General features: G+C 32.3%; 1 protein-coding gene across 2 annotated transcripts in view; it reads right to left on the reverse strand.

Annotated features, from left to right (window-relative positions):
• The window catches only part of LOC145257268 (phospholipid-transporting ATPase ABCA1-like), a 379,489-nt gene that overhangs the window by 97,061 nt on the left and 269,581 nt on the right, over nucleotides 1–12,847 (reverse strand). For both annotated transcript variants that reach the window (XM_080115647.1, XM_080115648.1), the window contains exons 27-30: nucleotides 9,114–9,195; nucleotides 7,680–7,778; nucleotides 1,868–2,016; nucleotides 37–179 (exon numbers count right to left, since the gene is read on the reverse strand). In XM_080115647.1, the coding sequence (XP_079971773.1) occupies nucleotides 37–179; nucleotides 1,868–2,016; nucleotides 7,680–7,778; nucleotides 9,114–9,195 (473 nt within the window). The remainder of the gene's footprint in view (nucleotides 1–36; nucleotides 180–1,867; nucleotides 2,017–7,679; nucleotides 7,779–9,113; nucleotides 9,196–12,847) is intronic.

Consider the following 12,847-nt stretch of genomic DNA (forward strand, 5'->3'; position numbering starts at 1 on the left):
TTACTCATATGATGGAATTATTCAGAAGTGACAAACCTGTAAAATGTGTAGAGATGGCGATCATTTTCTCGAGGTACATAATGCCAAGGATGGAGCTCTAATGGCGGTTCAGAGTCATAGGAAGGATAAATGTAGGTAAGCACCATAGAAAGTAATATAAAGGCAGCTGGGAGGATGATCTGAAAATAAAGTTAGAAATCTTTGTATAACGGTTGATTGTTTCTGGTAAATGCCAGATCAACCCCTTTTGGATTATTTAATGCCGAATCTAGTAATTTTGCAAAAATATTTTATACTTCAAGTTCTTTATATCTTCAAAAATTTTATTTATGGAGTTTGTTTGTTTAGTACAGAAAACTTGTTTCTGTTTTTGATTTTGCAGAACATAATTGAGTCTTGCAAAGGGAAATGGGAAAAAACAATAACATTAATGTTTGGTATATTTTTGTCCCTTATGTTTTTTAAAGTCATGCCCAGGGCCAATGTATTACAAGTTATTTTTTGCTTTCAGAATGGATAGGAGTATATATATATATATATATATATATATATATATATATATATATATATATATATATATATATATATATATATATATATCACCAAATGTGTATGTGTGTTTGTTTAAAGTGTGTTTTTATATTTAGTGGGGAGTACATAGTTTCTGTATTTTTGTATGTAATTTATGTATTTTTATTTTTCTTGTATTTTTTCTTTAATTCTTATTACGAAGAGTAAATAAATTAGGGAGTTAAGTGGAAAAGTAACTTATAGGTAAGTGCTCACTTCCATCAACATTTATATATTTATAGTATTTGGGAAAGTATTAAATATTAAAAAAACAATGTGACTACATATTCATCATACTTTTATTAATATAGAAGATTAATCTTTTTGTAAATTTGTTGCATTGTGTTCAATTATTTACTACGATTTTCAACATATTCTAACACTACTTAGCTTGATTTGTTATGTTATTTCCTGATTTGTTATTCTTCTTATTTAAAATGCAATGATTTTTTAAACGAAAATTTTATCGTAATTCAAAACAAGTTCGGTCCTGGATATGACCTTAAACTATATCCGATGGTGAGGCCCCAGCTTGAGAGCTTTTGGGAGTGTGGAGCTATCCTTTAATTGCCATTGCTCCCAGGTCCACTCTGACCCGGAGTGGTAGTACCTGTTAGGGTTCCAAGTATATGTTAAATAGAAACCGACCTGAAAAAAAAATATATATATTCTATTAAAAAACATTTTTCAAAATCACTGGATTTGGCATTAAATAACCTGAAAAGGGTTGATATGCCGTAAAACAAAAACAACCAACCAAAACAAGTTCAGTAAAAACGAAATAACACAACAGAAAACATGACTTATTTAATTCAATTAATTTAAATTTTAAAAAATTTATGAGCAACAACATTTGAAATGTAACATTTCTATATTTTCCAAATAAATAATTTAAATATAAATATCTTTTTAAAATGCACAAATAAATTATATTAAGTTGAATCTAATTTTATTTTTGGAAGCTCTGAACTCATATGAAAGAGTTTTTAAACATTGAGCTAGGCTGATTAGAATATTGAATGTTTTAGAGCAACTTAAAATTTAACAGTGAGTTGTGGAGTGAACAATTCATTTTAGGAAGCGCAATAAATCAGGAGATAACATAGCAAATCAAGCTGATAGAATGTGTTGATGAAAATCATAGCAAATAACTGAACACAATACAACAAATCTACATCATAAAAAAGATTAATATTCTATATTAATAAAATTATGATGAATACAAAAAAAAAAATACTTTCAGTTAGCTAAAGTGCACTTGTACTGAAAAAAAAGTAACAACCACAAATAAATTCACCTCACAGAGAAACCCCTTTTTGCTTTTTCGCTGATGATGAAATCTTTTAATAAGAAGAGCAAGAAACTGATGTCGCGTCAATCTCCAGCCGAGCAGTTTATAAGAACCTTCACCATGGCATTCATCTTTGTTTTGTCCTAAAGGTTCATCTGTGAGAAAGAAAATAATAATTATAATAAGGAAGAACTTTTGTGAGAGTCTACATCTATAAGAAGAAAAATCAGTGGATAGATTTTTATGAAATACAGAACATAGAGAGAAGACATTGAAATGAACTAAGTTTGATTATTTTTAGAGCATGGTGCAATACCTGCCTAAATATAAATGTACTGATGGATGCAAAAATTAGGGGTTAAACTTCATGAAATTTAGAACATATACAGAAAACAGAATTTTATTAACTAAATTTTATTATTTTCAGTGTGGGATATCTCCTTGAATATAAACGGATGCAAAAAATTACAGATCAAACTTTATAAAATTCAGAACACAGATAGTAGATGCAAAATGCAGTTAATTGAGCATATTTTGATTTATTTTTGAAGGAAATAAAGACAAGAGAAAATAAATGTACTCATAAAAGTTATTGTTCTTATTCAGGCTCAAAGGCTATGTTGAGTAAGTATCAATTAAAGAAGTATGCCCATCTCCAATCTAGAATACAACTATTCATAAACAAAACATTTTTTTTTAATCAGCTAAAGTCATAAATTTAATGAAATATATTATAAACTATATAACCTTGTGATAATCGTGTGGAGAGTCAATAAGAGCCATGGTTGGCATGTGCTCAGTGTAGAGATGTACTGGCATTCAAATCTGGAAACCTTCTGATACAAAAATAATACGTATGCAAATTTAGGTGTTGTTGGGAGTTTAAGGTGGCAGCATAAAAGGACAGATTTTGTGCAACCGGTTTCTTCCGTCATTCTATTTTATTTTTTTGGATGTCTCATTTGCGTAAGTTTATTATCAGTTGAGAGAGGAAGAAGAAAGGGAAGAGGAAGAAGAAGAAAAGCTACTTGGGTGAATAAACAAGCGAGTCGTGGAAGAGTAAATCTATTTGTGCCAGCCAAGTACAATGGTGAGAGTTATTGTGGCGAATCATAAATTAGTGTTGCGAATCAGAAGTTAGTGAGAAGTTCTGACCTTTTTTTTCTGCTTTCAAGTTATTTGTATTATTGTAGTGAAGATACAAACCAGCAACAATATGGTGAAGCTGTTTTCCAGTGAGGGAGATGTGGTGGCGAGGCTAAAAACATTGAGGTTGGTAGTGAGACTTCAGAAGATGGATGATGTGGCAAGCCTACTTTCATTGTATCTGAATGGGGGTGCATTGGCCTTGCACTTGGAGATGAACAAGAGTGGCCGACTGGACATCAGGAAGATAGAGACTCGGTTAAAGGTGGCATTTATGGATGCTGTGTTCACAGCCTATATGAAAGACTGTGGTTAGATGGGCTGGCGAGCAAAGAGATGTTTATGCAAACGACATCAGGCAGTTGATCAGATTGGATCACTTCAAGGGATTTGGTCTGGAAAGGCTTGCCAACTGTTTTTTGTTACAGAGTTCCCTGATGCAATCTCCCTTGAACTCCAGCAGGCACCAAATATTGAGACTAACTATGGAAAACCTAATAGTGAGAAAAAGGATATTGACATTGACTAGGGATCAAAGCTACGATGTGGTCACAGTTCACCCAGGAGCAACCACAACATTGGTATAAACTGTTACAGATGTTGTTGCAAGGGTCAAATACAAAGAGGCTGTTGGAGATCTGGAACCCATTACTACTGATGCAAGAAGGTTTGACATTGGACTAGTGATGCAAGAAGGTTGGACATTATCGTAGAAACAAACAAGGGAACAAGGCATCAGCATTAGCCTATTATCCAACAAAGATATGAATGCAGCACTCCCAGAGATTGTCTACATTGATGGAATGCGGTGTTCAGTGTTAATTGACACTGGATACTCACCAGTTCCACAAACAAAAGTACTATGTCAGGATCAATGTTCTGGTAGTGCATGCTAAACCACCAGGGTTTGATCTGTTGTTAGAAATCAATGCGATAAAAGCATTGGGATGCATCACTGTTGGACCTATAATTACAGTTCGGATCAGGGACAAGAAAGTCTTCATGTGTGCGGCCATCTCCATCAGTGAACCTGACATTTTAATTTTTTGATTTTTAAAACGAAAATTTTATCGTAATTCAGTAAAAACGAAGTAACACAACAGAAAACATGACTTATTTCATTCAATTAATTTAAATTTTTAAAAATTTACGAGCAACAACATTTGAAATGTAACATTTCTATATTTCAAAAATAATCACTTAATCATCAGAGATGGGAATGGATCATGGCATGGAAATGGGCAGATGAAGAAGTGTGCAATGAAGTGTTTGAATATCGAATGGCTGCAGAAATCTGACTAGAATATTATCAGGAACTCTGAGCATGGATGGATGAGGGTTGGATCATTCCATACTTGGAAAAAAAACTCAGACATCCAAAGGGGCTAATTCTGTTGATGGCTGTGATGCAACAGAAGGTGCAGTCAGTGATGGACTACTGCAAACTTAAGTATCATGTAGATATATTCAAGGCAAATACAGACGTTTGCACTGCTAAGATGCATTAATGGCACCAAAAAGGGACTAACATGTCAGTACTGGATCTTAGAAGAGCGTATCTCCAAGTACAAATCCATGAGATGATGTGGCTATATAAAACTGCGGAAATTGATGGAAAGAGATACTGTCTGACACATCTGGGGTAAGAATTGAATATGGTTCCTCTTATCATGAAGGCCATCGTCAGCAGGATGCTGTTGCAGGAGGAAGCCATGGACTGTGCAACATTGGCTTGTATTAGTAATATCCTTGTTGACAAAGCTCAAGTCAGGAAATATTTGGTTCGATTTGGACTAGAATGTAACGATGCAGAAGGCCTGAGGGATGACAGACGCTTGTTGGGATTGACAATATTAAAAGAGCAAGGTGTCTTGTACTAGAAGTGAGGAAATACAGTCCCAGAAGTTCCCAATATCATCACATGCTGAACCATATTCTTCTTCTCAAAAAGTGACAGATTTCCTTCTTCGGCATAGGACATGTGAGACTGTGGATTTAGTAAAGCAGAATGATCAAGCTTGTGGGGACTAGTGCATGGTTGGCTGATAATTGAACGTATGGGTCGAGGTCAGCATGCTAGCAACCAAGGTGGCATTGAAAAGCTACAGGACTGTATTGGAGAATTCTTGTTGGCTACAATCTGAGAATGATGTGCAGTATATTAATCTGGCTGAAAGGAATTAACTTGGTAAAGCTGGTAAAGAAATATGAGCTCTCAGTGGACAAGACATTGGTTGGATCAATCCACAACTTAGCTACCTAATTTACATGCTTCTCACAGCAGTGATTCATGAAGAAGGACGAGGGACGCAAGCCCCTAATTAATGCAGTGCATGTAGCTAAGCTTAACACAGCCTGTTTATGGCCATCCAAAGAAACTGGACATCCAGGAGTGTGACATACTATTTATTTCACCAGAAGAGTTTACCCTGCGATGATGAAAGTAACAGTCAAATTGACTATATGACCATGTAAAGAATGTCAATCTATAGATCCAGTACCAATCTACTGAAAGAAATGAAAATTAGAGGGGAGCAGAGACTGGCAACGGTTGGGGATGGACATTATGCCCTATGGTACTTATCATTTCCGAACTATCACAGATTGTGGTTTAGTCACGGTTTTCAGTGTGGAAGTAGTTAAGAACTCAGCAGAACTCAGCAAGTGTGGTACATTAATTGGTTTGTTTGTTTTGTTTTGTTTTATTTTACAGCATATAAACCACTTTGGGGTCATTTAATGGCAAAACATTAATTGTAATGTGTTAGATGCTGTTTAGTTGTTTTTGGTCTTTCTTGTGGAATCTTTTGTTATATTTTGTTGTATATTTTAATCTCTTTCAGGAATTCAATAATTTTTTTCTGGGTCGATTTTTTTAAATATCTCTCTTAGACCATTCTCTTGGTAATGCTTTATTCAGGCTTGTTTAAAGTCCACACAGCCTGTCAGTATGTGATGTACTCTTGACACGTTATGCAAATAGGCACCTCTCCTTTTAGTAGATGTGAATGAGGGACATGAGTGTGACCTATTCGTAGTCTAATCATTACTACCTCTTCTTTTCTTGACATCTTTTTTTATCTCTTATTCCGATATTTGGCGTTACTTGGAATAGTTTGTTCTCTGTACATGAGTGTCAATGTTCTTGCCATTTTCTTTATATATATATATATATATATATATATATATATATATATAAATATATATATTGGGTTTTAGGTCCGTATAAGGGATTTTTCCCATTGTATGATTTTACTGAAGTGACTCTTTTGCTGCTTTATCCACTTTTTCATTCATGTAGATGCTGATGTGGCTTGGAATCCAGCAGAAGATTATGTATTTATTTATTCTTATGGTGTTTATTTTATTTAGATGATTTGTCATTTTTTTTCTTTCAGTGATATGAGTACCGATAGAGAATTTGTAAGGATGAGATATTTTTGATGGTTATCAGTTATTATATCTAGCGCCAAGTTAATGGCAGATACCTCAGCACTAAGCACAGAAGCTGCATCCGGGAATCTTTTCTTTAATTTTTATTTTTATTGATGAAGAACAAGACTTATTTCACAAGCATTTCAAATCTGCTTTAACGTGATGTTATTATAATATACATAAAAAATGTTTTAACTTTACATTTTTCATTTGTGTTGGTAACACTTGTTATTGTAACCTATTGAATCTGTTCAAATTGCAAGTTCTGAAATACCTCAAACAGTGAAAAACATTTTATGATAGTAAAAAGTGTGTGACAATAAAAGATTATACAGCTCCATTTTGTGGAGCTAAAAGATTTACAAAGATTGAAATTTATAAATATTTGTATTCAAATTTGATTTAAATATGAGGTGAGAAAAAGTACAGAGGTATGGGAATGTTTGTGCTCTCCAAAGGAATCCTTTAAAAAAATATAAAATTCCAGGCCTTAAAATATGTCAAATCAATCAAAATTGACTTCTATATTGAAAAATTATTTCCATACAGGTTTAGTTTAATTCTTTATTTTACACATATCAACCCTTTTCAGGTTATTTAATGCTGAATCTGCTCTTTCTTATAAAAGATTTTTATTAAATTTTTTCTATACATATTTATTTTGGTTTATTTGTTGGTTTTGTTTTTGGTTTTACAGGATATCATTGAGTTTTGCAAAGGGAAAAAAGACAATAACATCAATGTTTGGTGCATTTTAAGTCAGTAAGATAATATCTTTAGACAGTATTGTAAAACAAATTAAATGATTAAAGTTATGAATTTATAAAAATACTCTTATACTCTTATAGACTTTAAAGGTATAAAACTTATGAATATCTAAATATTCTAGCTTTTGTGTTTTTAAAATTTATGTATCTGGGTTTATCTTTCCCAAACACTTTCTTGTAACGTTCACCAGAATAATTCAAGGAAGATAACTTGTAGCAGAATGCAAGAGAGATAATCCTGATAATTATAAGCCAACATAGGATTTTGCATTTTAAGAATGTCTTTGTATAAATTAAATATAGTTTAAATCTCATAAAAATCTGAGATAAAAGTAAATTTCATGCTCCTTCAGAAAACAGTCATAATAATCCCCTTAAAACAATTTGCACAAATCCATAGGTATAACAACTTCATCAGTAAACAAACAAAAAACACTTTTCTCATATTAGTATAAATAAATAATTCTTACCTAACTTCTCTTTACTGTCAACACCATTTGATTGTGATAAAAATGTGTTCCTGTTTTTACGGAAACTTAATCGACTCAATGGACGAGGTAAACGGCCGCCTATAAATTAAGAACAAAACCGATTAGAAATGTTTCAATAACAAAAAATTAAAAAAAATTAAACGCTTTATTGTTTTAAAAACAAGATTCAAATCCGTTCATCTTTTTTTAAACTTCTTTTAATTTAAATCATTTAAAAATCAGTTAAGACACGGTTTTAATATCATTGTAGTTGTATAATGTAAATAAAAGTACAAAACTTTTTAAATAAACTTGTGACTTTTCCTTTGGTCTAGTTGATGGCTCAATATCATTGACTTGCTGGCCTCATCATTTGAACCCAAGATTTCTTTTGTCATAGCTGAACAAGCTTAAAGACTGACAAGGTCTTACCAAAGCATTCAGAATCTTTGTCAGAGTGACAAAAAAGATATGATAGAACCCCTGGATACGGCAGTAAAACTTAATAACAAAATATAGTACAGTATAGGCAAATACCATAACGAGGGTCTAGAAAAACATTGTATTTCGCATCATAACCTGAAAAAAAAAAAAAAAAACGTATCTTTGGGCCATCGTATCCCGGGGTTCTACTGTAGTTCAAGATTTTACCAGCATAAGAACAAAGTCCAGAGTTTTATGCATATGAAAACCAGATCCATGAATCAGTATTTTTTTATCAGAGTGACAACAATGCTCATGGTTCAGAATTTTTACCAGAATGAATTAAGATTCACTGTTCAGAAATTTTACAAGAGTAACGAGAAAGTAGATGATTAATGTTTTAATATATAATAAATAACTACATCAATTACACAATGAAGTAAAAGATTCACATATTGTGACATTCATAGTTTTCCTTCTCCAAGACTGGTTGCTTACCAAGTTATTGAATTCAATGTATCTATTTTATTCATAATTGAAGTAAGAGAATTAAATTCATGCCTTTTCCAAATATATTAATTCAAGTATTAATGCAAGAGAGCAAATTATTATTTCTGTAAACATAATCAAATAATGAAACAAAAAAAAAGTTCATGAGGTATTTTTATGCTGAATAAAAGAAATAGCTATAATATTCAAAATAATTCACAAACATTAAATATAGGATTACAATTTTCTTAAAATTCAATTTTATATTTATTAGTTAACTTTCAAAACAAAGTTGCTCAAAATTAAAAAAAGTACAGTAAATAAAAGAAAATATCCAGTAGGAGTTTCCCTCTCTTGTCAAAACAAATTTTACACTTGAACAAGTGATGCTGAACAGGAAATGCATTGCCATCTTTATTGCTTTGTTTCAAAGGAAATTGTCATTACTGTCTTGCATCATTCTAAGCTATCATGACATGGTTTGAAGGATAGATGCATCAATCAGTTGCATTCTCTACTTACTTTCAGAAATTTCCTCCAATTTTTTCCGCATTAATTCATCACCATTGGATTCCGAACAATCATCTGTAACTCTTAGAAAAACCTAAAAAAAAAAAAATTACCGTTGATTATTATTGCATTCAATTAAATATATAAGATTTTAAAAATTTACTATTTCGTATGGATATGTACAAATAAATATTTGCATTTAATTTTTTTTTTTGTATATTGCCAGCACTATTGGTATTTTAATTACGTTTTGGTTAATGTGCTCTGCGGCCTTTTTCAGCCCTTTAATTTGTTAATGGTGACGTTTTTACTATATTTAAATATAATTGCTGTTGACTGTGTACATTAATATTTCTTATGTATTTACAGCCAATGAATGGATTGTTTTAATGTTTGCTTTTAAACTGGCAGACACACTCAGAATTACCCGGGAATCTATGAGGATACCTATGTACTATTTCCAAATTTGAACTATATATTGCCATTTCTATTCTTGTTCATATTACCAGAATTTTCAATTTTCAAATTATAAATAAACTAAAATAAATTCTTTGATGTCTATGGACATCTGGTCCAAATATGGAATCTGCGATATTATTACTTAAACACCACAATCAATAAAGTACACATTACCGTTTTTAATGTCCAGTGTGAAGCACACCCTTATATTATTAATGTATTCACTATTGATTGATGTCTGACACGAATGTAGACTCTACAATATTTTTGTAAAACTCCTCTCCGAATTTCAAGTTATAAATTTTTTTTACTGTTTATAGATGGCTGGTGTAAATGCAGAAAGCACAATATAAAGAATTCTTCAATCTTTTTAATTAATAAAATTGCCATATTTGGTGTTAAACGTTCCAATTAAAACTTTTGTTACATCCTCTTTCATCTGTGTGGATGTGACACTGACCTTAATAGGAAGCATGTAATTTAGTTAATTTTATGACAAAATGAACTCAATGGAAGCCATTTTTATCACAAACTTTGTAATATGCGACTTTAAAATAAACAACAGATCATGTTTAATTTATTTTTAATTTTATTATAATAGATCATTACTATCACCTAAAGAACAGAATGTTTATTGAGGCATTGTTTTGAAACACAAACAAATAAAATTTGTATCCTGTCTTAAAAAATAGAATGTAGAAGAATGTAGAATATTTTTGTTTTTATCAATAAGCGATCAATAAACCAAATAAAAATCTTTTTACACTTGCGCATGGTATTTACATGTGATAGTCTTTTAATTCTTATCATTGTCACTGTTTTTCGTTGTTGCCATCTCATGAGTAGCTATTTCGTCTAGTGATTGTAGATCGCCTTGACTGTTTAACTTAGACAAATAAAACTTCTCACTCAGGAACAGTATAAGGAGATGTTCGCTGAGTTTCTTCACAATTTTATTGAAGAGAATTTACTTATGGGGAGAGAGACTAATGTATTTTAATAATTATTTACTTCTTAAACGTAACTTGCTAACTTATGAAATGAGAGACACCGATGGACAGACATCGGTAACCTTTGCTTTAAATTATTCTACATTATTGACTGAAAACCTTAGTTTTCTTTCACTCAAAGACGTAGCTCATTCGTCATATTCTCATATAGTTCAACTGTTTTATCTATCGCTTTAATATTTGCTTCCACTCCACCAACTTCACGTCACCTGTTTTTGGGTACAATTCTGTCTGCAGATTAAGGTTATCCTAACATGCACTAAGGTAGCCCTTGTCAAAATTTACACTAGCTAACTTAGTTCCTACTATGTATCAAGTCGTCCTGTCAGGCATTACCTCCTCCTTTGAGGAGGAATTTATTGCTAGTTGCTTGAAGCACCTCTACCAAGGAAATGTTAACTGGTTTCATCTAGACTATTTTTCTAAGTAATTTGCTATCAAGGAAAAGCGCCTTTGTGATGTTCAAAAATAATCTCACACCATATAAGGCTCGATCTTGTATCACATACGACCCTCGAGAGGAGACAGGTAAACCATAGATTACATTTTCATAAATATAATAAACTAGCAGGGCTATCCGGCACTGCTTGGGACTGTATAAACAATGAGAAAATTGAGGTTGATTTTGAACATATTTGTTATTCTTAGGATAGAGAAATTATTAATGTCGATGTATTATTTGCTATTTCGAGCAAAAGAATATTCTACGTACCCTAGGACGGGTATTACACATCTATGAAATAATTGTACCTGCCCTAGGATAGGTAATTTACAGCACGTACATGAAATAATTTTACCTTTGAAAGAACGGGTAATGAGCAACACATATTTAAAATAATTTTACCTACCCTCGGACGGGTAATTTAAATACATATATGAAACAATTTGACATACCCTCGACAGGTATTGTACAACATATAAGAAATAATTTCTCTTCCCATCAAGGCTACCATAATTTTAAGAAAATTGAAATCATTTTTAGAAGATGGATCATTAGGATTTCCAAATTAATATATAAATACATTGTCTTGGTTAATGATTAGGCAACCCTTGCTTTACCATAAATTTCAACATTACTGGGTTTCTATCGGCACTGTAATTGTAAGAAAAATCATGTCATTTTTCAAATGAATGCATTGACACAGTTAAGTAAATAGAAAACGTTTGCTTCATTATCAAATTTCACATTACCGTGTTTCATTTTCTTTCGCCACTACCAACAACAAATTTTTTTGGAAAAAAGACGTCATTGAAAATTCAGAAAAATATGAATGACCTCCAACAGAAACTTGTCCATTTCATGTTCACATAAGACATTTCTAGTGGCATAATGCCTTGTCTGGAGCGATTTCCATAAAAAATTCTAGTGGGTTCGTACCTTGTCTGGAGTGATTTTCATAAGATATTTCAAGTGGCTTCATGCATTATATGGAGCTATTTACATAAAATATTTTAAGTGGCTTCATGCCTTGTCTGGAGTGATGTCTTCATCTATGATATTCAATCTTGGCAACCTGCATATATTTCAACCTGTCTCACCCAGTCCCAGGTGACGCCGGGTCTTCCACTAGTGTATATTTCCACATATCTCCTTCAATCCCGAGCGACGCTAGGGCCTTTTGCTAGTATATATGTCCACCTATCTCATTCAATTCCAGGCGACGCCTTGCCTTCAGCTAGTATATATTTCCACCACCCCACTGTCCAAATATACATGTAATAAAGTAATGTTTAACTCGTAAACTTTTTCAGCCATTTCCAGGACTAAACTTCATATCCCTGCACTCTACTGCTAAAAGTATACATGACATAAAGTAATGCTTCAATTGTAAATGTTTCAGCCATTTCGGGACTGACTTCATATTCAAACCCCATCTGTTAAAAATATATAGGACATAAAGTAATGTTTAAATCGTCAACTATTTCAACCATTTTCGGGACTGACTTCATATCCCCCACCCTACTGATAAAAATATACATGTAATAAAGGAATGTTTAAATCGCAAACTGTTATAGCAATTTTCGGGATTGACTTCATATTCCCCACCCCACTATTAATAATATGCATGAAATAAAGTAATGATTAAATCGTCAACATTTTCAACCATTTTCAGGACTGACTCCATACCCCCAACTCCACTGTTAAAAATATACATGAAACAAATTAATGTCTAAATCGTCAAATTTTTCAACCATATCCGGGACTGACTGCATATCCCAGACACCACTTGTAAAATATGTAAAAACTGACTTCATATGCCCCGCCCCACTAAAATA

The sequence above is a fragment of the Euprymna scolopes genome, chromosome 3, assembly GCF_053919585.1.
Source record: "Euprymna scolopes isolate OS-2025 chromosome 3, ASM5391958v1, whole genome shotgun sequence".
Classification (NCBI taxonomy): Eukaryota; Metazoa; Mollusca; class Cephalopoda; order Sepiida; family Sepiolidae; genus Euprymna; species Euprymna scolopes.